Source organism: Hyla sarda, chromosome 1 (assembly GCF_029499605.1).
Source record: "Hyla sarda isolate aHylSar1 chromosome 1, aHylSar1.hap1, whole genome shotgun sequence".
Taxonomy (NCBI): Eukaryota; Metazoa; Chordata; class Amphibia; order Anura; family Hylidae; genus Hyla; species Hyla sarda.
Window position 1 is genome coordinate 188,980,239 of NC_079189.1, and position 25,686 is coordinate 189,005,924.

General features: G+C 40.5%; 1 protein-coding gene across 1 annotated transcript in view; it reads left to right on the forward strand.

The window, feature by feature from the left end:
* Positions 1 to 25,686, forward strand: part of TBCK (TBC1 domain containing kinase) — a 307,224-nt gene that overhangs the window by 107,824 nt on the left and 173,714 nt on the right. Inside the window, exon 21 of the mRNA XM_056566040.1 lies at positions 23,484 to 23,520. Coding sequence (XP_056422015.1) covers positions 23,484 to 23,520 — 37 coding nt within the window. The remainder of the gene's footprint in view (positions 1 to 23,483; positions 23,521 to 25,686) is intronic.

Below are 25,686 nucleotides of genomic sequence, written 5' to 3' on the forward strand. Positions count from 1 at the left end.
TTTTTGACAACATTCACCATGCAGTTTCAATAATATTATATTTTAATAGTTCTGACATCTCCACACACGACAATTCCAAATATGTTTGTTTATTTTAGTTTACACTTAAAAAAAAAAAAAAAAAAAAAATGTTATTAAACAAATGGGAAAATTGGGTGATTTAAACTTTTTTTTTTATAAGGGCAGGGTCGTAAACTGTTTTCTATCGTGTATGTCTAACTATCTATATGTGTACCCTTTTTTTTTTTTCTTTTTTTTTTGGTCAACATTCTCTAGCAGATGTAAGAAGAGTTAGAGGTTTTGATTCAAATAGAGAACTGCAACCCTCCCTAGGAAATGTCCCTGAGGGCTTCTTACCTAACTAATCAAACATATTATACTGGGAGGGAGGGTTCTGCATTTGAAACAGTGCCCCTCCCTGTGGGGCAGGGAATTCGTTCAGAGACTGGGAAAGCTGGGTTAGAACCCCATGATACGTTCTGAAAATGCAGCTGAGGCTAGGAGAGCTGGGTTACCACTCCATTATGATACTTTGTGAGAATGATCCTGGGTTGGGAAATCTGGGTTATAGTTCAGTAATCAGAGATTCTATGACTACTTCTGAAACTGGCGAAGCCAGTTTGTAGTTCACTGATGATACATTCTGAGACTGATGCTGAGACAAGGAAACCAAGTCTATGTTTAAGAATAGGAAAGTTTGGTTACAACTCAGTGGCAATACATTTTAAAACTGCTGCCTGGACTAAGAAAAAGTGTGAAGACTAGTGATACCATGAGGCAGACCATACAGCCAGTTTTTAATGAATAATGGGTTTACAAATACCATGACAAAAGTTTTTTGCTGGTGGGGGGACTTACTCTTAGTGCTTTAGGACTTACTCTTACTCCAGGCAGTATTATTACGCAGGAGACCATTGAAAAGCTAATTTTTATGACTTGCTTATACTAGAAAAACTTTTCTATAAGTCTTTATGAAAATCTTCCCTAATTTCACTTGTACAGAATCTACTGCTGTTTGCACTCTACTTTCTCTCTATACTTGTACAGATCCTATATCACTATCCTCCAACAAACTTCCTTGTATATTTTCTCCTCTTTTTTTACCCTGTGTGAGCTGTCCTCCACGTTTTCTTTTCCCCTTTTCTATCTGAGCTATTCTGTAACTTCTCCCGACTATTCTCCCTAAGGGTATGTTCACACTACAGAGTGTGAACGGTATCTCCGCTCGCTGAATTCAGCGAGTGGAGATTCAGACTGGCAGCCGGCAGCGGCAGAAGGACCGTGCGGCACTGTGCCGGCACCATTGATGGCTATGCAGTGCTCGCAGACTTCCGCACAAAGAATGAACATGTTCTTTCTTTGCGCAGAACAATTTCAGGGCCGGAATTGTCCGCCGCTGAAATTCCGCAGTGTCAATGGGTCTCACGGAGACCCATTCACACTAATGTTAAGTTCACACTGCGGGATTCCGCGGGAATTCCGTAGTGTGAACATATCCTAACACTGAGAAAGCAGAAAAACTGTCACTCTTGACGGTTTATCTCACCTTTGTCTAAGTAAAAGCTAAATAATAGGAATCTTTCTAAAGACGACAGTTTAGAAAGTTGCATCATTTTACATCCAAGAAACAAGTTAGCAATAAAAAAAATATTAGTAGGAGATGGCTTATAAACTCACACACTTACCCCCCTGTGCAATTTTATTAGCCCCCTGTGCATTTCAGAGGTTTGCAGGATTTTGAATGACCCGCTATATACGCTGTGTGCCGGCACAAGACTAAAAACTGCTTACTCCCCCAAGTTTTATATCTGGTGCTGTGGGATCTTAATCCCATTGCCATCCTCTAGTCTATACTCCATTGCGAGGTATCTGGTTCACCCCCCTCTACTGTCTTCTCCTTAAAAAACTTTTCTGCATGGACTGGATAGAGTCTTCATTCCCTTTTCCTTCCATGGTTTCCCGAGTTCACCCTTTTGTATTATATGGAACTGTAGAATGTTTATAATGCACGTGTTGTCTCCAGCCTGGATCTTTTGAGTGACAGTAGTATTAGAGGCTGAATGTTTTCCCTCTTATGCCTTCACGAATCCCCCTGCCCTTTCAGCTGTATTGTTCTTCTGAACCCTCTCCCCCACCTTTGCCCTCCATTTATTGTTATGATGTTGCAAAATATTGGGGGGGGGGGGAGGGAGGGAGGGAATGAGTGCAAAGGTGTCCATAGGCTTTAATATTATGACTGATCAGTCTAGATCAGGGGTCCTCAAACTACGGCCCGCGGGCCACATTTATCCGCCCCCCCCGGGTGTTTTTACCTCGGGACATCCCTCTGTTCCGAAAGATGCTTTCAGAACACAGGGATGCCTCTGTTAAGTCCCTGCGGCCCCGCGTTTACTTTAAAAACGCGGGGACTGCCAGGAGCTAGCGCACGCAGTGACGTCACTGACGTCCCATGCGTGCGTCCATGGCGAAGGAGTGCGGAGGAGCCGGGTAGAAGTAAGAAGGACGCACGCTGGCAGTTGGTAAGTCTTTACCAGCGGCGCGTCAGCTACGGTATTCCGACCACCGATCCTCCCGTCCTGCTATGGCCTGAGCAGTGGTCGGAACACTGAAGTGGTGCAGTACACAGGCATACAGCCTCCTGCCATACTGTATCGCTGGAGGCTGTATGCCTGTGGGGGAACATACTGCCAGCCTAATGTGGGGGACTATATTGCACCTAATGTGGGGCGAACTATACTGCCAACGTAATGTGGGGGACTATACTCCAGCCTAATGTGGGGGACTATATTGCACCTAATGTGGGGGAACATACTGCCAGCCTAATGTGGGGGACTATACTGCACCTAATGTGGGGGACTATACTGCACCTAATGTGGGGGAACATACTGCCAACGAAATGTGGGGGACTATGTTGCACCTAATGAGGGGGAACATACTGCCAGCCTAATGAGGGGGAACTACAAACTAATGTGGGGGATCTATGCTGCCAACCTAATGTGGGAGGAACTGTGCTGCCTACCTAATGTGGATCGAGCTGTACTGCGTACTTAAAGGAGTAGTCCACTATTAAGATATATAAAGTGTGCATAGGAATTTGTTCATAGTTTTTTTTTTTTTTTTTTTAACTATAGTCCGGCCCTCCAACAGTCTGAGGGACCGTGAACTGGCCCCCTGTTTAAAAAGTTTGAGGACCCCTGGTCTAGATCTTCCAAAAATGCGACTAATAAATGTACAGCATTAACTTTGCGTTTTCTTTAATTAGCTCAGTAACGTGTTCTTGATTGTCTATATCTACGTAGTCTACTTGTACTATCTATCCATCAAATAATATGATCCCCATACTGTAGTAGTATCATGAGAGTTATTCTCGGGAAACTGAATGAAGCCTTTTAACTAGATTATAGTCGCCAAACCACGTTCAGTGAGAAAGGGTCTTAGTGTGTCGGAGCTCTACATTGCACTCTGCCTCTACTGATTGCTGTAAAATGGCTGTAATTTTGTCAAGGCCATAATTTTTCTTAATCCTTTTTTTCTAGATACTAAACAGCTCTAATTCCGGCATAATTCTGCCTTGAAGTGCTGCTGAGTGCAATCAGTGCTGATGTAATCAGGTGTCAGGGTTATTTTCTAGACTGATCCCTTAATCATTAAGCAGAAGTATTGTTGATTTAACTTTTTTTCTGGAATGACGAAATGACACATCTCTTGGCCTATTTCCTATCATCATGGTTGCAATGAATTTTTTTTTCAATTCTATTATTTTGTGATGGCAAATTGTACTATGAAAGCAAGGACTATTGGGGGACAAGTGCCATAAAAGGTGGTGCTCATTGTTTTTGCCAGGCTTTTTATTCTATATAGATGGTCACTTGTAGTTGCTTTTTATTTTGTTTTCCTTGGTAATAAAATATCCATTCTTCAGTGCAAAAATGGTAACCTGACTCTTTAGGTTAAAGAAGCAGTGGTTGACTTAATTAATTAAAGGGAATTTATTAATGGTATTTGCTTCAAAGAGCTGAAGACATAGTTGGATAACTGTAAGGCTAGGTTTCCACACAGGTTCTTCTCTGGCGTTTTTTGGAATACTGCCAGTACAGTTTTTGAGCCAAAACCAGAAGTGTATTCAAAAGGAATTGGAAACATAAATAAAGGACTTTTACTTCTCTTCCTTATTAGATCCACTTGTGACTTTGGCTCAAAAACTGCAGTGGCAGTTTAAAAAAAAAAAAAAAAAAAGCCGCCAGAGAAAAACCTGTGTGGAAACCTAGCCTTGGGATATAAAAGTAAAATGGACCTTTGTTGGAGCTCATGGTGGTTGCCAAACTTGTAAAATAGTGTCAAGGAAATGGGACTGAGCTGCTTAACCCCTTAAGGACCCAGCCCAAATATACCTTAAGGACCCGGACATTTTTTGAACATCTGACCACTGTCACTTCAAGCATTAATAACTCTGGGATGCTTTTACCTTTCATTCTGATTCCGAGATAGTTTTTTCGTGACATATTCTACTTTATGTTAGTGGTAAAATTTTGGCGATACTTGCATCATTTCTTGGTGAAAAATTCAAAAATTTGATGAAAAAATTGAAAATTTTGAATTTTTTTAACTTTGAAGCTCACTGCTTGTAAGGAAAATGGATATTCCAAATAAATTATACATTGATTCACATATACAATATGTCTACTTTATGTTTGCATCATAAAATTGACGCGTTTTTACTTTTGGAAGACATCAGAGGGCTTCAAAGTTCAGCAGCAATTTTCCAATTTTTCACAAAATTTTCAAAATCGGAATTTTTCATGGACCAGTTCAGTTTTGAAGTGGATTTGAAGGGCCTTCATATTAGAAATACCCCACAAATGACCCCATTATAAAAACTGCACCCCTCAAAGTATTCAAAATGACATTCAGTAAGTGTGTTAACCCTTTAGGTGTTTCACAGGAATAGCAGCAATGTGAAGGAGAAAGTTCACAATCTTCATTTTTTACACTTGCATGTTCTTGTAGACCCAATTTTTGAATTTTTACAAGGGGTAAAAGGAGAAAATGTATAATTGTATTTGTAGCCCAATTTCTCACGAGTAAGCACATACCTCATATGTCTATGTAAATTGTTCGGCGGGCGCAATAGAGGGCTCAGAAGGGAAGGAGCGACAAGGGGATTTTGGAGAGTACGTTTTTCTGAAATGTTTTTTGGGGGGCATGTTGCATTTAGGAAGCCCCTATGGTGCCAGAACAGCAAAAAAAAAACACATGGCATACCATTTTGGAAACTAGACCCCTTGAGGAACGTAACAAGGAATAAAGTGAGCCTTAATACCCCACAGGGGTTTCACGACTTTTGCATATGTAAAAAAAAAAAATTTTTTCACAAAAATGTGTGTTTCCCCCCACATTTGACATTTTTGCAAGAGTTAATAGCAGAAAATACCCCCCAAAATGTGTAACCCCATCTCTTCTGAGTATGGAGGTACCCCATAAGTTGACCTGAAGTGCAATACGGGCGAGCTACAATGCTCAGAAGAGAAGGAGTCATATTTGGCTTTTTGAGAGCAAATTTTGCTCGGGGGGCATGTCGCATTTAGGAAGCCCCTATGGTGCCTGAATAGCAAAAAAAAAACACATGGCATACCATTTTGGAAACTAGACCCCTTGAGGAACGTAACAAGGAATAAAGTGAGCCTTAATACCCCACAGGGGTTTTACAACTTTTGCGTATGTAAAAAAAAATTATAATTTTTTTCACTAAAATGTGTTTCCCCCCAAATTTCACATTTTTGCAAGGGTTAATAGCAGAAAATACCCCCCAAAATTTGTAACCCCATCTCTTCTGAGTATGGAGGTACCCCATAAGTTGACCTGAAGTGCACTACGGGCGAGCTACAATGCTCAGAAGAGAATGAGTCATATTTGGCTTTTTAAGAGAAAAATTTTGCTCAGGGGGCATGTCGCATTTAGGAAGCCCCTATGGTGCCAGAACAGCAAACCCCCCCACATGGCATACCATTTTGGAAACTAGACCCCTTGAGGAACGTAACAAGGAATAAAGTGAGCCTTAATACCCCACAGGGGTTTCACAACTTTTGCATATGTAAGATAAAAATATTTTTTTTCACTAAAATGTGTTTTTCCCCCCAAATTTCACATTTTTGCAAGGATTAATAGCAGAAAATACCCCCCAAAATTTGTAACCCCATCTCTTCTGAGTATGGAGGTACCCCATAAGTTGACCTGAAGTGCACTACGGGCGAACTACAATGCTCAGAAGAGAAGGAGTCATATTTGGCTTTTTGAGAGCAAATTTTGCTCGGGGGGCATGTTGCATTTAGGAAGCCCCTATGGGGCCAGGACAGCTAAAAAACCACATGGCATACTATTTCGGAAACTACATCCCTCAAGGAACATAACAAGGGGTACAGTGAGTCTTCACAAGTGGGATGTGAAAATGAAAAATACAATTTTTTTACACTAAAATGCTGGGGTTACACCGAATTTTGCATTTTCATAAGTGGTAAAAGGAGAAAATGTCACCGTAAGTTTGGAAATACATTTCTTTGGAGTAAGGACATACCTCAAGTCTGGGCGTAAACAGCTTGCACACTGGTCTGAGAGGAGCAGGTCGCATTCAGGGACCTTGAGCTTCGGCATTGCGGCCTATGGAGCATTACATGAGATAAACAACTGGGGTACACTAAAATAACTAAAATGGGGTACAGTGGGACATAAAATTATAAAACAGGTTATGTTCCCAGAATGATGACCCAGAGCATAGCCAAAACTAAAAAATATGCCCACCCCAAACCCTATGCTCAGAATCATCATTCTGGGAATGTGACGTGTGTGGCCGTCCCTCACCTGTTGCCTCAAATGCGCAACCCGCTCAGGTGGAGAGAAAGCGCTGCGCATTTGAGGCAACAAAAAAAGTCTCTGATGATAGTGACTCAGTGACCCATGACCCAGAGAAAAAAATACCCCCAGAGGTCTCTTCAGTTTTTTTTTTTTAGATGAGTTTTTTTGGGCAATTTAGTGGTTTTATGGTGTTAAAATTTGGAATGTACTCTGGACATGATACATTGGGGTCAAATTATGGAAAATTAAAATGAAAAGGGAAAATTTAGTACTGCATGGAAGTGTGATACGCCCTGAAGCAGTTTTTAATGCAAAGGCCCGGATGATCGGGGCAAGTGTCACATTGAGTGGTGGTATCCTTCCGAATCCCCCTCCTGTTACACACTCTGCATTTTTTTCTGGGATCGTCCCTTCTTTCCAGTGTGGGGGACCTCACCTGGAAAGTGTTGGCCTGGGACGATCCTGGCACCTATAACTCCAGTTCCTTGGGAAGTCCAGCCTGCTCTTTCCTGGTCGCCAAAGATCAGGACCTTTAGGACTTCTTCTTGGAACTGGAGGAATGTCCCTGTGTTGCCAGCGTACTGGGACAGTACAAAAGCGTTGTACATGGCAACCTGTACCAAGTAGACTTCAACTTTTTTGTGCCATACCAGTGTTTTCTGCATGGCCATGTATGGCTTGAGGACTTGATCAGAAAGATCAACTCCCCCCATATACCGATTGTAGTCCAGAATACAATCGGGCTTGAGGACCGGTGTTGTGGTACAGGTGTGGCACAGGGACAGGTGAGCTGCCGTTACCATGAATAGTGGTCAGCATAAGGACATCCCTCTTATCCTTATACCTGACCAACAACAGGCACTCATGGGTAAGGGCACGGGACTCACCCGTGGCTGATAAGCCTCTGGGGGTCTCCAGACAGGTTCACCGGAAGGGGGCTCCGGTAAACTTGTCTGGGGGGTCGGACTCCTAGTACGAGCAGCATCACCACTCGCACTAGTGCCGGCCACTGGGCCACTATCATGGGGGGTGCGTGGCGTCGCCTGGCGGCGTCTCTGCCGCCGTGCGGGGAGCTCATCATCAGTACTAGATGATGAGGAGGACGATGAAGAACACAGAAATGTTGGATCTTAATCGTCCTCACTGACAGATTCGGAGTCGGAGGCAAGAAAAGCGTATGCCTCTGCTGCCGAAAATGCCTGGCGAGTTTGGCTACAGTTAATTTTGGATGCTTTAATCCAGTTTAGTACAATAATGCTTTTATGTTTCAGAACACTCTCGAACACTCTTTGGAATTTAACCATTTCAATTCTTGTTGGTCTTTGTTGACTTCACTGGGACCATTCAAGTCAGTGTGTTGTCTTCTCAGTAACCTTATCCGCTTCACACAGCACTAAAAGTTTACTCAACTATAACTAAATTGGCAATGTGTACATCGGAAAGGGTCCACTTGTTTTGGCCCTCCGTCAAGGCATTGCTTCTGACCAGACCTCACCTATCACACTTCTTTTCAGTCCGCTACACCCCATGGCTGAACAAACTAGTCCACAATACAAGCCTCAGGGTAGCAAAGCTCACATTACATCACATTTTCACAGACCTCCTTCAGATTGATGTCTCATGCACTAACTCCTTAGCTGTAACCAACTTCTGGTTTTAGAATAGCCCCTCCCAACATGACTTTTCTTCCATCTAGGATGAGGTCTCTATCACAGTCCTAACATTCTCCCCAGAACTTACCCATCTGAAAGCTGACAAATGCACCCATTTGTAGCTATCTCATGTATAATAACATGCAGTCTATAATGAGCTCCTTTTCTGATAATATTTGTATACAACTTGGTTAACCTTTCATTTGTAAAGGTGCGCTACTCTATAGGTTTACTGAATAAGATTTACTTTCATTGTAATTTGCATTTTAAATAGCCACCTCTTTCGCTTTGCCTTTAGGTGAGTTCTGCTTCTTCCTTTTAGATTTTATGTCTTCCTGATTGATTGGTCTTTAAATATTATCCTTGTGAAATTGCTACCAATAAAACTAGAGATCATGGTGCTAAAACAGCTTTATAGGCAGAAACATTAATAAAAAGTTATATGGGTGAGAATAGGGCAGGTTTAAGCATACATTTTTTTTAGTTAATATTTTTTTTAAACTAGTAAATTATAAAAAAAAAAAAAAACTATGTAAATTGTGCATCATTGTATTCATACTGACGTAAAGAATCAAGATAACATGTCAGTTTCGCAGAATGAAAGAAACCCCGCTATATTTGCTGAATTGTGTTTATTTTTAATTTTTCACCTAACAAATACATATAATTTTTTCTTTAGTTTTGCAGCATATTTTATAGAGAAATAAAGGATGTCATTTAGAGTTATGGATATAAAGACACAAGGAGGAAAAACTAAAAACGCAAAAAATTGTAATTGGCTGTGTCATTAAGGGGTTAAACAAAACATTAATATTGAAATTTTGATTGCATTATAATAAAAAATTTTTTCCTTTTTGCCTTACAATCCTGTAAAGAAAACCTATAACCCATAAACAAAAAAAGGAAATTCTAGCGGAAAAATTATAATACAAAAGAATACAAAAAAGGTGATATTCCCTACCTACACAATTCTGTTGGATCTTTCTGATCAAGTTAAGATTTGTTGGGGAAAAAAATGCATATTCATGTAAGTTTCATTAATAAATCTGTAGGGTTTAAAAAAATTATGTGAACATGCCTACTTTATCATGCAAAAAATGGAATTTGGTGCCAGGTGCGCTTTTGGCTTGTAAAGTGTTACAATAGGTTAAAGTTTTAGCGCACAAAAAATGTGTCCCAAAATTGTGTTTCAGAAGCCGTAGGGAAGGAAATAGTAAATTGTTATGTATGGTCCATATGGCAGCTGTAAAGCATTTTTTTGGGTCCAAATATGACTCAAAAATGTAATGCATTTTTTTTAAGGATTTTCTGGTAACTGGGGTTCCAATATGTTGATGTGATGTGAAAGATTATTCTCTAGTTTACAGTTTATTTCTAGAATTAAGGCAAGGGGCATTGTCCCTGCGTCATAGTAATGTGATCACACATATGTTATTGCGATTCAGCTTTTTAGGGTTCTTGTGCAGTCTGCCGTTGCAGAAAATGTGCTAATATGAAGGAGATTGTTTTCTACTCAAACAAGATGGTCTGTGTCTGGTCATGGTAACCTATCAGCAAGCCGATAATAGGGCATGAACTTGATTTTCGTGCTTGAGCTGTAATCCGGTATCAGTAAAACCTGATTAATCTTTCATCGTCCTAACGCAGTGTCTCGCTGTAGGAAGGATTGCGTTTCCTGGCAACCTGACACTTGCTCAGGGTCAGTAAGAAGCTCTCTGAATACAGAATGTGTCTAAAGCTACAAACATCCCCACTGTCGTTTGCTGACCTGCCTGTTTGCTAGAACAGCAGCATAATATCATATTTGTCTTTTTTTATTATTATTTGTTTCTCTCATTTATAACTATCCTATGTTTAATATTATACAGTCTTAAATTAGCTCCTTTTCTGGTAATATTTGTATATGACATGGTATACCTTACATGTGTAAAGAAGTGTAAACCATGGTCTTCCGTCACATTCTGGGTCTCTTTATGTTCAATAATTTTTTTTTTTTCTGGTTGTATTGTCTTCTGTACATAGGCTACATTCTCTGCTCCGCCAAGTGTGATTTTCACACTTGGTGAAGCCTAGAACATAGCCGGTGTTCTCAAGACAAACCTTTAAAGGGAAACTGTCTTCAGTTTCACCCACATTAACCTGTTGGTACAGGTGTGTAGTGCGGGTGACACTGATGATAACCATATTTAACTGTCCCCGTTCCATAGTCCTGTTAGCCCGTGATGTTCATTTGTTCGGGCGGCAGGCTTGGTGCGCGGCTGGGGCCCAGGAGCATGGTGACGTCACCGCTGCTGCTCCTTCACTGGGTCCTGCTGCTGAATCTCATCCATGCTTGCACCCACCTTTTTAAAATGATGTTTGGGTCCACTAATGGGCTGGTATGCAGCTGCAGATGCCAGAATTTCAGTGCACTTCAAAGTTGCAAGCACAATGGGGGAGATTTATCACAGCCTGTCTATAGAAAAAGTTGCTGAGTTGCACATAGCAACCAATCAGATCGCTTCTTTCATTTCTGAAAAATGGAATAAGCAATCAGATTGGTTGCTCAGGGCAACTCAGCAACGTTTCCTCTGGACAGGTTTTAATAACTCTCCCCCAATGTGCATGCAATGTAATCTCCTGGTTCAGATCCTCTTCTGAGCATGCTAAGATGTAATAACAGATTACAATGGACATAACAAATAAGGGATGCAAACAGATGACAAAACTGTGCATCCCTCATCCATAGACCTGTTAAGTTTATTATATACAGGTCTCTTCTGTTATTTTTAACAAAAAAAATAAAATACTGCATGCACTTTTTGCATCAAAATAATACATCAAAAACATAATGGCCCATATTTATCAATTAGCCTGCAATCCTAATTATCCTTGCAACAACACATCTTCATGATTAGATTAAATATATAATAATAATAATCTTAAAGAGATTGCCCCATCATTAAATATCATATTAATCTCATAGATCTGTGGTGGCCCAGTATGGGAGGTGTTACCCTGTGCTCCTGCTGTCCTCTCAGGCAGCCTCCTTCAGTGTCCATAAGGCCCCTGCACTTGTTTACCCATTGTAAATATGTTTTACCATGTTGTAAAGTGTTATAAAATGTAATGTATGTCCAGGGTGTTGGACACCTCAAAGTCCAGTCCTGCAGCCACCATCAAGTCAAGTAAGATGAACTCACAGCTTTGTGAGTCAAGTCAAGTCAGTCCCTGTCATCTGTCAAGTCAGCGTTGTCTGCATTCAATTGTCCAGTCCTACTATAAGTCCCAGCAAACCCTTAAGGTCTTTGCAACACTGGTCCCCTCCTTGGGCCCTGGCTAAACTGTATAGACTTTACCAACTTTCTACCCTCAATAAAGCTACCGTCGTTCATAACTTGGCGTCGGGGTCTTTATTGCTCCCGTGCCTAGCCCAGGATCCAGCGGTATACCTTTGGGGTGTTATAGGCTAAACCATGCACTGGCATCACAAATATAAGTGGTTCATGCCATCTGCCCCTAGGGTAACAACATCTGCCCTGCACCACACACCCCGCCACCACAGATCCTTAACCTCTTAAGGACGTAGGGCGTACCTGTATGCCCTACGCCCGGTCCCGGTTGGTCCCGGCTAACTGGCCCCTGGGCTAACAGCGCTCGGCATCGATCGTTGTGTCGCGCGCTGTTATCCCTTCAGAAGCGGCGATCAAAGTTGACCGCCGCGTCTGAAAGCGAAAGTAAACGCTTCCGGGCAGCTCATTTGGGCTGATCGGGACATCGCGATAAAATCGGGATGTTCCGATCAGCTGGGACGCAGGCGGAGGTCTCCTTATCTGTCTCCGCGGCGTCCGATCGTCGATTGATTGCTCCAAGCCTGAGCTACAGGCTTGAGCAATCAAGCCCCTATCTCACTGATCCGTGCAAAGCTTTGGCTTTGCAGGGATCAGCATAGGAGATCAGTGTGTGCAGTGTTATAGGTCCCTATGGGAGCTATAACGCTACAAAAAAAAAGTGAAAAAAAAAAGTTAACAAAGGCCATTTAACCCCTTCCCAAATAAAAGTTTGAATCACCCCCCTTTTCCCATAAAAAAAAAAACCTGTAAATAAAAACAAACATATGATGTATCGCCACGTGCGGAAATGTCCGAACTATAAAAATATATCATTAATTAAATCGCATGGTCAATGGCGTGCGCGCAAAAAAATTCCATATTCCAAAATAGTGTATTTTTGGTCCCTTTTTATATCATGAAAAAATGAATAAAAAGTGATCAAAAAGTCCAATCAATACAAAAATGGTACCGATAAAAACTTCAGAACACGGCGCAAAAAAATTAGCCCTCAGAGACCGGCCCGTACGCACGCAGAAAAATAAAAAAGTAATAGGGGTTAGAAGATGAGAATTTTTAACATATAAATTTTCCTGCATGTAGTTATGTTTTTTTTCCGAAGTACGACAATATCCAACCTATATAAGTAGGGTATCATTTTAACCGTATGGACCTACAGAATAAAGATAAGGTGTTTTTACCGAAAAATTAACTGCGTAAAAACGGAAGCCCCCAAAACTTACAAAATGACTTTTTTTTCTTTCTTTTTTCAATTTTGTCGCACAATGAATGTTTTTTCCGTTTCGACGTGGATTTTTGGGTGAAATGACTGTCACTGCAAAGTAGAATTGGTGGCGCAAGAAATAAGCCATCATATGGAATTTTATGTGCAAAATTGAAAGCGTTATGATTTTTAAAAGGTGATGAGGAAAAAATGAAAATGCAAAAACGGAAAACCCATGCATCCTTAAGGGGTTAAACCCATTTTAGCCTTAAGGACACAGCCAATATTATTTTTGCCTTTTCGTTTTTTCCTCCTCGCCTTCTAAAATCCATAACTCGTTTATATTTCCATTCACAGACCCATACCTCTAACTTTCTTATGTTTCCGTATTCAGGGATGTTTGGGGGCTCATTTTTTGCGCCATGATCTGTAGTTTGTTTTAGTACCACGTTTGCGTATATGTGACTTTTTGATCGCTTTTTATAATTTTTTTGCCGCTCACGGTAGGGGATCTTTAACATTATATTTTTATAGTTTGGACACTTACACACGCGACAATACCAAATATGTTTTATTATTGTTTTTTTTTTTTTAACCCCTTTTTGTATTAATATGGGGAAAATGGGGTGATTTAAAACTATTTGGGGAGGGGCTTTTTCACTTTTTTTAAAAACTTTTTTCACTTTTTTTTGAAAACTTTTTTCTACATTTATTTTAAACCTTTTTAGTCCCTATAGGGGACTATTTATAGCAATCATTAGATTGTCAATACTGTTCAGTGCTATGCATAGGGCATAGCACTGATCAGTATTATCGACGATCTTCTGCTCTGTTTTGCTGGAAGGCAGATCAGTGAAGAAGACTCCGGGAGACGGATGGAGGCCAGTGAGAGGACCTCCATCCGCCATCTTTGCTGATCTGATCCCCCGTGGCCCCCACGATCAGATCAGCCATTTTAAGTGCCGCAATGCCTCAGATGCCGTGATCTGTATTGATCACGGCATCTGACAGCCGCCAGGACCTGCAGTGAATGAAACGAGTGCAGCTCCTACACTCGCTTCACAGCAGTGCCGAAGTGCGAAGTATCGCTATGCAGCGCTGTACATCTACGGCGCATGTCCTTAATTAAGGGATTAAAGGGGTACTCCAATGGAAACCCTTTTCTTTTTTTTCTTTTTTTTTTTTTTTTATAAACTGGGGCCAGAAAGTTAAACACCTTTGTAAACTACTTCTATTTAAAGGGGTAGTCCAGTGGTGAAAAACTTATCCCCTATCCTAAGGATAGGGGATAAGTTTGAGATCGTGGGGGGTCCGACCGCTGGGGCCCCCTGCGATCTCTCTGTACAGGGCCCCGGCTTTCCGGCCAGATAGCAGGTGTCGACCCCCGCACGAAGCGGCGGCCGACACGCCCCCTCAATACATCTCAATGGCAGAGCCGGAGATTGCCGAAGGCAGCGCTTCGGCTCTGCCATAGAGTTGTATTGAGGGGGCGTGTCGGCCGCCGCTTCGTGCGGAGGTCGACACGCCCCCTTCCCGCGGGCTCTCGGGGCTCCGTACAGGAGATCACAGGGGGCCCCAGCGGTCGGACCCCCCGCGATCTGCAACTTATCCCCTATCTTTAAGATAGGGGATAAGTTGTTCACCACTGAGTCACCACTGGACTACTCCTTTAAGTCCTAATCCCTCCAGTACTTATCAGCTGTTGTATGTTCCAGAGGAAGTTTTTTACTTTTTACATTTCTTCTCTGTCTGACCGCAGTGCTCTCTGCTGACACCTCTGTCCATGTCAGGAACTGTCCAGAGCAGGAGTGGATCCCCATAGCAAAAAAATGTTGAGGACAGCGCCCCGTATAATTCTGTGGGTCCAAGTGTCTGTGTGTGAGGGTCTCTGATGGGACTCTCACCTGGATGTAACCTTGAGGTTATGCATATGACCCTTGTAGTTGGGGTACTCTAGGAGACTTGCAAGCCGTCTGGGATTTGACCGACTGCGTGGGAGCGGTATAGGAATATGCAGAGAAAAGAGGATAAAAGGGGTGTCCCCACTAGGCGCTATCTCAAGACGAAGGTATAAAAGATGAGGAAAATTCTCTTTCGTCAATAAAACTTGTTTATTGAATAAAACAAAATAAAATAACAGACTACATCAAAGCAAGATGCATTTCAGCTGTTTTACCACTCTTCCTCAGTGTCAGATGAAGAAGGGTGCTACAACACCCGAAACGCATTCTGCTTTGATGTAGTCTGTTATTTTATTTTGTTCAATAAACAAGTTTTTATTTAAGAAAGAGGATTTTCCTCATCTTTTATTCCTGCGTTTGGAGATAGCGCTTAGTGGGGACACCCCTTTTATCCTCTTTTTTTTCTGCAGTTTCTGACATGGACAGAGGTGTCAGCAAAGAGGACTGTGGTCAGACAGAAAATAAATTCAAAAAGAAAAGAACTTCCTTTGTGGTATACAGTAGCTGATAAGTACTGGAAGATTTTTTAAATAGAAGTATTTTACAAATCTGTATAACTTTCTGGCACCAGTTGACCACTGGAGTACTCCTTTAAAATGAACAATGTTTACAATTCACATGCTGTTGAAAATGATTAATTCAAGAGTTACTACATTTACTAGTTGGGTGCAATCTGATGTTCAGAGTTCAAGAAATCACAGTCCTCCATAGCTTCTTATAGAGGTAATGACTCTGCACCCCAGTTACACCATCAAACTTTTTGTGGCATTGCGATCTGATACATCGGAATTGACATTTGTGACATTTAGTTGTTCCCGCTAGTTTTCGTTTGGCTTTAGCTTTAGTTTTTACAATTCTGTCACAAATATTAACTCCTGTTTTTACCCATTTATGTTTTTTATCCTAATATGTTGATCCATGGTCTACCTGTATGCATTCATTTTATGCCTTCTCAGTTTGTTTATACATGCCCTAAATTTTACACTTAGCTGACTGGGAACAACCAACATCTTTTGCCATACGCCTTGTTGGATTTCCATGTTAGAGTTTTTATTACTTCTCATTGTGTTAACCGACAGCTATCTTGTTGCAGCCATGTTTTCTTTCGATTAGCCAGTCCTCAGCTTAGTAGGGTTTTTAGTGACAGGCTGATTTAGTGTTTTTAACTCCTTAACGATGAAGGACGTATATTTACGTCCTCCGCCGGCTCTCGCATCATATCGCGGCTGTCCCGGCGGCCATCAACGGCCGGGACCCGCGGCTAATACAGGACATCACCGATCGTGGTGATGCCCTGTATTAACCCTTCAGATGCTGCGATCAGAGCCGACTGCCGCGTCTGAAGCGAAAGTGAAACTATCCCGGCTGCTCAGTCGGGCTGTTCGGGACCGCCGCGGTCAAATTGCGGCGTCCCGAACAGCTTACAGGACACCAGGAGGGACCCTACCTGCCTCCTTGGTGTCCGATCGGCGAATGACTGCTCCGTGCCTGAGATCCATGCAGGAGCAGTCAAGCGCCGATAACACTGATCACAAGCGTGTTAATACATGCCAGTGATCTGTGTAAAAGATCAGTGTAAGTGATGTTATAGGCCCCTATGGGAGCTATAACACTGCAAAAAAAAAAGATAATTTAACCCCTTCCCTAATAAAACTTTGAATCACCCTCCTAAACTTTGAATCACCCTCCTAAAATAAAACAGTGTAAATAAAAATAAACATGTGGTATCGCCATGTGCGTAAATGTCTGAACTATAAAAATATATAGTTAATTAAACCGCACGGTCAAAGGCGTACACGTAAAAAAATTCCAAAGTCCAAAAAAGCTTATTTTTGGTCACTTTTTATACCATTAAAAAATTCATAAAAAGTGATCAAAAAGTCCGATCAAAACAAAAATGGTACCGATAAAAACTTCACGGCGCAAAAAATGAGTCCTTATACCGCCCTGTACGTTGAGAAATAAAAAAGTTATAGGGGTCAGAAGAGGACATTTTTAAACGTATTCATTTTCCTGCATGTAGTTATGATTTTTTCCAGAAGTACGACAAAATTAAACCTATATAAGTAGGGTATCATTTTAACTGTATGGACCTACAGAATAATAAGGTAATTTTTACTAAAATATGCACTGCGTAGAAACGGAAGCCCCCAAAATTTACCAAATTATGTTTTTTCTTCGATTTTGTCGCAATGGATTTTTGAATAAAATGACTGTCATTACAAAGTAGAGTTGGCGACACAAAAAATAAGCCATAATATGGATTTTTAGGTGGAAAATTGAAAGGGTTATGATTTTTAAAAGGTACGGAGGAAAAAACGAAAATGCAAAAACTGAAAAACCCTGAAAAAAAGTTTGTGTCAGTATATGATTTAGACATGTAAACTACCATATAGATTGCTTTTTTTTTCTTATTTGATCTGGAACATATACTATTACTTTAAAATAATCAAAATGTATTTAAGATGTATTTCACTAAGCTGGAATGTCCAGCTGTTAAACAATGTTATGCTGTGTTAATTTAATACCGTACAATGAATGGTACATATCATTTTTATTTATTTATTTCACTATCCCACATAAGGCCACTATTGCCTGTAGAAAACAAATCGGTTGGTAATGGGTCCCATAGACTAAGGCAGCTCAGTCAGGTGAACAAACTCCATTGTTCCTTTCTAGTGATGGCTTTTTGTTGTTTAGCTCCGCTATATGTTTTCTTCTTTGTGTGGAAGATCTAATATATGACACTATTATCCATCCTGCTGCTTACATACATTTATTCTGCTGTTTGCATTATTTTTAGCTTAGTTTACTGCCATCAGGGGGGGATGGGTCCCGATCCTGGCTTTGTTACAAGACGCTATAAACCTTACTTCTGTTCCGAAGTTTGAATCCTGCTTTCCCCACTGCGCCAGAAATACCTAGTTGGCTGTGGCTTTTCCGTCAAAATCATCTGTTTGCTGGGGGTTTAGGTGTTGAACTCAAATCAGGCTCCTGCTAAAAGAAGCTTTCTATATAATAAGAAAACCCATTTTTAAGAGATTTGGGTGGAATATCAATGGATCACTTGGAAAATTTGATTGGGAACAAACATTATATTTATAGGAGAAGTTATTTTTAAACAAATTTGGAAATTAAATCACCTAAAATCTTAGATTTTTTTTATTTTTATAGTGTGCACAGTATAGAAAGGTTAAAGGAGATTGCTTTTTTTATTTATCCATTTCCACCTTCTTGTCTTAAAATGTGCAGGATTAAGGTTCTTTTTCTATACTGTAGACAGTCTCTATTATTTTTTCCAGCCATTGTCTGCTGCTTTTTTCCTATCAATAAGAGCTGTAACGAACATCCGTAACATGTTTCTTGTAACAGAATAGATTAAGCTTACGGTGTTTGGGAAAAAAAGCATCAAACCTGGTTTGATGTAGGGTATTGGCTGTATGCTTTTCATTCCAGCTGCCGAGCCTTTAGATGCATCCAATTTACACCCTGTTATAGGTCAGCGAGCACAGATACAGAAAGAGCATAAGAAAGTAAGTGTCCAACACCAGCTGAGACCATTGCTGATCTGTATCACTGTCCAGCTGATGAGGATGAGAATTCTTTCCAGTTTCCTTGCCTGAAATAGTTTTTATCATAGATGGATGGACAGACAGATTAGGGAGAAGGACAGACCGATAGGATAAGTAGATTAACAGACAGCAAAATAGATCATTGGATAGATAGATCTGAAAAAGCTGAAAAATAAGATATGAGGATAGATTTGATTGATAGACACGAGGGCTCTGTATTAAAGAGCTAGATGCATGGATGAGAGAGCAACACATAGATAAATGTCAGAGAGAGTGAGACAGATATATACCCAAGGCATGGATGCCAATTTCAATGGACAAGACGTAAGTGAATGGTGCCCTCCCCCATCCTGCAGACCTTAATGCCGTAATAAAAACAATAGACCACAGCACCATGATCCATCATTTTAGCAGCAATTGTGGAATAGACTGGAGGACCCCCTTTAATACCTTACCCTGAATTTTGTATTTAGTGTGCCTTAAATGTATTTTATTTTATGTTGTCTCTGTATTGTATATGCCAAAGAGACATTAGGAAAAGTGTTTCTAAAATGGTGTTTTACTCTCCTCTGCTACTAGAGGGCACTGTGTGATAATAAAAGTAGCCTGCTTTTTTGTTTTTTATTGTGGAAAATAAAAAAGGAAATCTTTTTAAAGAGACCCATGCCACCATCACATTTTCAAACATTACAGCTGGTATTTGAAAGCAAATCCTAAAGATTATTATTTTTTTTAACTCTTTCACGGTTTACAATATATAATATTTTAATTTATTATAGCATTGTTTAATTTTGTCATGTATGAGGCACAATTGACAAGGTGTCACAATTATATTTTTCTTTCTTTTTTTTTTTTTTTCTGTAGTAGATTTAAGAAAAATATTGACCTCATGACTGCTACCCAAAATTAGAAATACCAGTAAAGGTGCACATGCCCATAGCTGTGTTCCCTGGCACCTGCTCCACCCAGTGTTATTTCTGCATGGCAATGTGGCTGTCCGACATCTTTGTTACTGCTTATCTTGGGGAGATAACAAGAGATCAAACAAGTTAAGATGCAATTTGTTTCATCCTTGTTTGGGAGTAAGAAGATGAATAATATCAATAGGATTAATGTATGTTATAAGAAGAGTGCATAAAACTAAAAGCAGCGAACATAAAATTTATATTACATTTACTATTGTAAAGTGGTTTAAAAACTCAGATAATTTACAAATTATAATCACAAATGGCATTACACAAGAGCAGTAAAATAATTAAAAGTCCTCTCAGGTTTCATAAGAGAACGTTGTACTCAAAGTAGAGCTGATATGATATGGAGAATTAGCTGACTGTTAATAAAGTTGGCTTTGCAGTATACAGAGTAGAGTCAGGAGACCCAGAATGTATAGCTGAAGTATTTATTCCACCAAATTGTACAAATGCAATGTTTAGGAAAAAGGCCTTTTACAAGCATAACAACCAAGTTACAAATGCATCAATTTATATGCATTGTTACCATATGATTGGTCAGAAAACATGTATAAGATCACAAAAGTGAGTGCCTCCCATCAAAATGAATTGGTTAAGAGGAGGCTCCATCCCACCTCCATCACGTTAGCATATGTCACAAACAATAGTATATTGATATGTATAGTGAATATGCGCTCAAATATAACAATAAATATCCTCCCATAGTGATAAAGACTCCACATCACCTTTACCCTATGACCGATTACTGACTGTCCTAGATCATGGTAGAGAAAGAGATCTTGGCTGTTTAGAGTTGCATTTTAGTCTACAGCTAGAGACCCTGCAACGGAGGAGGTGGGGGAATACGGTATTAACTGTTCACTGTAAATTCATTTTGTTAGCTTATGGTCAGATTAAACCCATGAAGAAAGATTTGGAGACACTTGTGGGACCATCAGAGTCTTGTGTAGGTCTCATTTTAGTCCTCAGCTCTGTAAATTTTAAAACCTGCCTATTGTTTTACCTTAGATAACATCTAAGCAACCCCAAAAATCACAAAGCTTACTCTCATCTTCAATAGCATGTGTATTGATACCCGTTATTAAAATCTATTATCTTTATTTTAAATGTATTTTATAATTCTTTTACAGAATGAATGAAGTCACTTTAATGTGGCTCCGGGTATGATGTTCACTTACATGGTGTTATTGTGGTTGCTAGACAAACATGACAGTTGGTTATCCCATGATACTCTGGGTCCGTGTTATTTTATACCACTTGGAAATAGTTTTACATAACAAGAAGTTTGCAGCTTCTAGCCGTATGACTATTTTTATGTATCCCATTGTATGTGCACTAACTTTCTGTACAACAGTTCTCTATTTATTGAAAAAGATCAAAGCCGAGAAAAAGTTGAGCCTCTGTATCCGATACACGTGTATTTTGCTGTATCTATGAGTTGACTTTTTGTTTAAGTAGCTGTATATGGTTCAAGGCTTCCATTCTTTAAAATTTTATTATCAATGAACCTACAAGTAGTCTCCAAACCTCTTGTGTGCCGTTATCCCTAGATGATATTCAGAGTCTGTGACATAAGTGCATTCACTTAGTGTGTTTGTTGTAGAGCCACTATGCACTTGAGTCTCTTTCACTACGCAGATAACTGGACTATGTTTCCTCTTTGCTCTATAATTTTTTTTCTTTTATTTAATCACGTTCGATAAACTAATACAACCAGTTTAACAAAATTATAAATGCAATGGTATGACTGCCAAGAAGCTAGGAAGATTTCTTGTGATAAGGCAGTACACATAAAAAGGAAGAAAATAAGTTTATCATTCAGATAAAGGTATGGCAGAAGGGGGCTGCCCAAAGAAACCTTTTTCCTATTCCTTAGTCAGTAAAATATTCTTTGCCCTGAATTTTACACAATGTGTTATACAATTATATCCATAAGTTAAACAGATCCCTGTGCTTCCTGTAAATCAGTGTCCAGCAGCTAAGTGTTTTTTAAAGAGCATTTCCCCTTAAAGGTAGGGTCATGTGTGCCGTATTTTGCTGCTTATTTTCTGCAGCGGATTTTGCTACCTGTTGACTTCAATGGATAGGAAAATACCCAGCAGCAAATACTCAGCAAAATATAAAACGTTTTAGACTGGTTTCTTACATTTTAAACATTTCAGCATTTTGGTTAGTATTTTTAGACAAAACCAGGAATGGATTTAGCTTTTGGCAAAAAATACTGACAAAAATACTAGACCAAACATCAATATGCCTTCAACCAAAACTGTCTGGTTTTGCCCGCACCAACCAATCACGGCTCGGCTTTGATATCATAACGAACTGTGGTAAAATTAAAGCAGAGAACAGTTGTTATGTGCAGGGCTGTGGAGTCGAGGAGTCGGACAAAATTTTGGGTACCCGGAGTCGGCAAACAATGCTCCGACTCCTACTAAATTTAGATTGGAATTTAAAAAAAAAGCAAGTTTAAATGTCCCAATTCACAAAGTTATAATTAATGACTTCTCTACTGTAAGAATAAAGACCAATGCATGCAGTGCCTCACGTAACCGCAAAACGAACACATTAAGTGACCGTGAAGAAGCATGCTTTTCATGTGCTTTACTATATGGCACACAACGCACAATTAGGAGCGACAATACTTATACTTTCCATAGTGTTGTGTTCTGCTGTTACAGGAAACCCATGGGTAACCTAGCCTCTCACTGATAAGGGGTTAAGGAAATATGTTTTTTGCAGGACTCTTGTATAAGTGAAGGGAATGGAGGGTCAATAGTTCAAGCCTGAAGCTGTAAACCATTGGAAAAACTGCTGCCATTCAGCTAAGGCTATAAAAACTTGTAAACTCGATTGTTAGCTTAAAGGGGTACTCCGCACCTAGACATCTTATCCCCTATCCAAAGGATAGGGGATAAGATGTCAGATCGCCGGGGTCCCGCTGCTGGGGATCCCCGGGATTGCCGCTGCGGCACTGCGCTATCATTACTGCACAGAGCGAGTTCGCTCTGTGCGTAATGACGGGCGATACAGGGGTTGGAGCACCGTTACGTCATGGCTCTACCCCTCGTGATGTCACTGCCAGCCGCCTCAATACAAGTCTATGGGAGGGGGCGTGGCGGTCTTCACGCCCCCTGCCATAGACTTGCATTAAGGGGGCGGGGTGTGATGTCACGAGGGGCGGAGCTATGACATTACGCTGCTATGTCCACTGTATCGCTCTGTATCGTCCCCCGAACTCGCTCTGTGTAGTAATGAAAGCGCGGTGCCGCAGCGGCGATCCCGGGGGTCACCATCAGTGGGACCCCGGGGATAAGATGTCTAGGGGCGGAGTACCCCTTTAAACTTTAAACATGACTATGGGATTCTACTAGGGAAATCATGTTTTATAATAAATGCCCCTTCCTTGATCCTCCCACTGCCCTATCTTCAGCAGCAGATCAGCACACAAACTGTTCAATACATTAGACTGTTGGCTTCCCAGCCAGTAGTCCTGTGGTAATGACAGGTATGTTACCTTTCTTTCCTTCAAGGAATGTATAAAATACATTAGCATATTAATACAGAGGAGTCTGAGTCGGGGAGTCGGAGTTGGAAGTACAGAAAACTCCGGAGTCGGAACATTTATCTACCGACTCCACAGCCCTAGTTATGTGGAAAACCTGACTGTTTTCATTACAGGGAAATTGATAAATTTGGCAAATTGTGTGTGAATCTAGTCTAAGGGGATGTTTTCCTGGGCTTTTAAACACTTAGAACACCATTATATTACTTTGTTAGAAGTGATTTTCTTCAAAAAGGTTTGCATTGAGTTATATTGGTTTTTACTTTTGCAAGTGACACACCTGTTTGCAGGTTCTGTGACAATGACCCTACCTAATGCTAAGGAGTTGTGTTCTACCGAGAACAGACTGTTCACTCATTGATTGCATTTTCATTGTTTTTCAGCTTTACGCCATTCCGTGGTTCCTCACAATGTTCACACGTAAGTCCCAGCTATTCTATTTTGTTCTTCTGTTCTGTTTTATTGTTTTCCGTCACCATTTTTTGTTCTTGTCTTCAGGCATTCTTGACATTTGTATTGCATTATGCTTTGTCGTTGTCGTGTTTGCTGATCACAGGTATTAAATGTCAGCAGACACCCAGTTGCTGCCAGTTATAGCTCACCCTGTGTTGATACAAAGGGGTTAAAAGACTGTAGACAGATGGAAGCGGATATGTCATTGAAACTGAGAGGTAGATTGTTGTGGAAAATGAATACGTTGAGTCTCTGTGGAATGAGAAGACGCTGGAGTAATAGGAGTTCAATCAAGGTGGAAGATTAAAACCTCCAAGGCCAAATTCATGCCTGCTGATGTGGCTCTTTCTTAGAGAAGGTTTCTTGTCTTATAACTCTACTAGTTTTTCATACCAAAAGCAGGTCGAGTGAAGAACTGTTGTCGGGTTTGATTAAACAATTAATGCCTAGATACGAGAATTGCTTGTATCATCCAAGCAGGAGCAGAATTTGCAAGTAAATCATGCTGCTTTCGACAGTGCCAGAACAAGAGGAGGATCTTCTTATTTAACACTAGCCAAAACTCACTTTAGAAAGCAATTTGCACTTCTCTAAAATACACTTGAAATAAAAAGCCTTCTTTAATAGGTTAAATAAAAATCAAGGCAAATGCTTCCCAGTTGTAATTACGAGTCTTTTGGAACTGAATACATTTAAGTCTTGAAGAGGACACTGGTGCTGTACTAATCTATTTAAGATCTTGGCATATCTTGTTATGTAAAGTGGCCAGCTACAGTGAGAGGGGTTTAACACTTTCCTAAGTCCACTTCACAGGCCATATGTATTGGTTATACATGTACCCATGAGCATTGCTTATTATGCCAACCACTGCAACTTAAAATGGATTTCTATAATAAACTTATTGGCAGAAAAAGGAAAATACACCCTTATAGAAAAGTTGCATTGCTGCTAAACTCTGCATGCAGTCATGTCTCAGGCAGATATGTTAACGATTAAAGGTGTGGTCTGCCTAGACATTTTGTCTTGCCACAAGAGGGCGTAAAGGTGCTTTCTCTGGTCCCTTTAAAAAAAGGAAGAAAAAAAACCCTCAAAGGCTACTTTTGTGTAGTGTGCCTCATAGGAAGAGATCTTGACTACGAAGTGTGTATTTAACACACTTAAATGCATTTTGCCTAGTTAACAGACTTTTTAGGGGAAGGAGGTGCATCATTGGACTGAGAGAAGCAGGATGGTGATTTTGACGAATTGCCCATTTAATGTGCCGTTCTTACCAAGTTTACCAAGAGCTGTTGTGGGCATTGGTTACAGGAGAACACACACACAGCAAACAGGATATGGATGCCCAAAACAGATCAACAATAGAGAGCTGACAATCACAAGCAGCTGCCACAGTCTATTTCTCAACCATCCAGATACACACACCCCTGTCTCTGCCTGGACTATTTCTGCATGCTAAGCAGAAGGAAATTTGTCATCACAGCCCCCCAATACATGTCCTGCCAGTCAGCCACTGTCGCCTTGTGTTCAGTGATGTCATGAACAAGAAACCTGGACTGCTACTGACCGAAACTGTATCGTCTTTAGTGACGAATACAGATTCTGTTCGAGGTTCAAGTATGCTGAGCATTTCAATCCTGCTTCTGCTATGAAGCGACACATTACCTCTACTGCTAGTGAGATGATCTGGGGAGCCATCGCCTTCAACAGTCGCTGACTCTAGTAGTGAAACGAAGGACACTAAACAGCTGCAGGAAATCCTGCAGCCTTAATGCTTGTCCTAACACAGCAAGCGTTTCCCAGGAATGTCTGCGCCAGATTCCAACACTTCCTTGGCCTACACAGTCACCAATCAAGCATTTAGGGGATCAACCGGGATGCCACCTTGGGCAACCTACGAGTGCACACAATCTATAAGCTCAGCCACATCATCAGTGGGCAAATGTACAGCAGAATGCCATATTGAATCTGTTTGCCTTTATGCTTAACCATATCCTATCTTGTATCCAGGCTATAGGTGGCCCAAAAGTGTACTAGAGTCTCCTTTTAAGTTGTACAGTTTTCCCAAATAAACCTATGCTTTCTCGCTAATATTGTAATCATTTGCATATATCATAATTAAATTCATGCATCTAA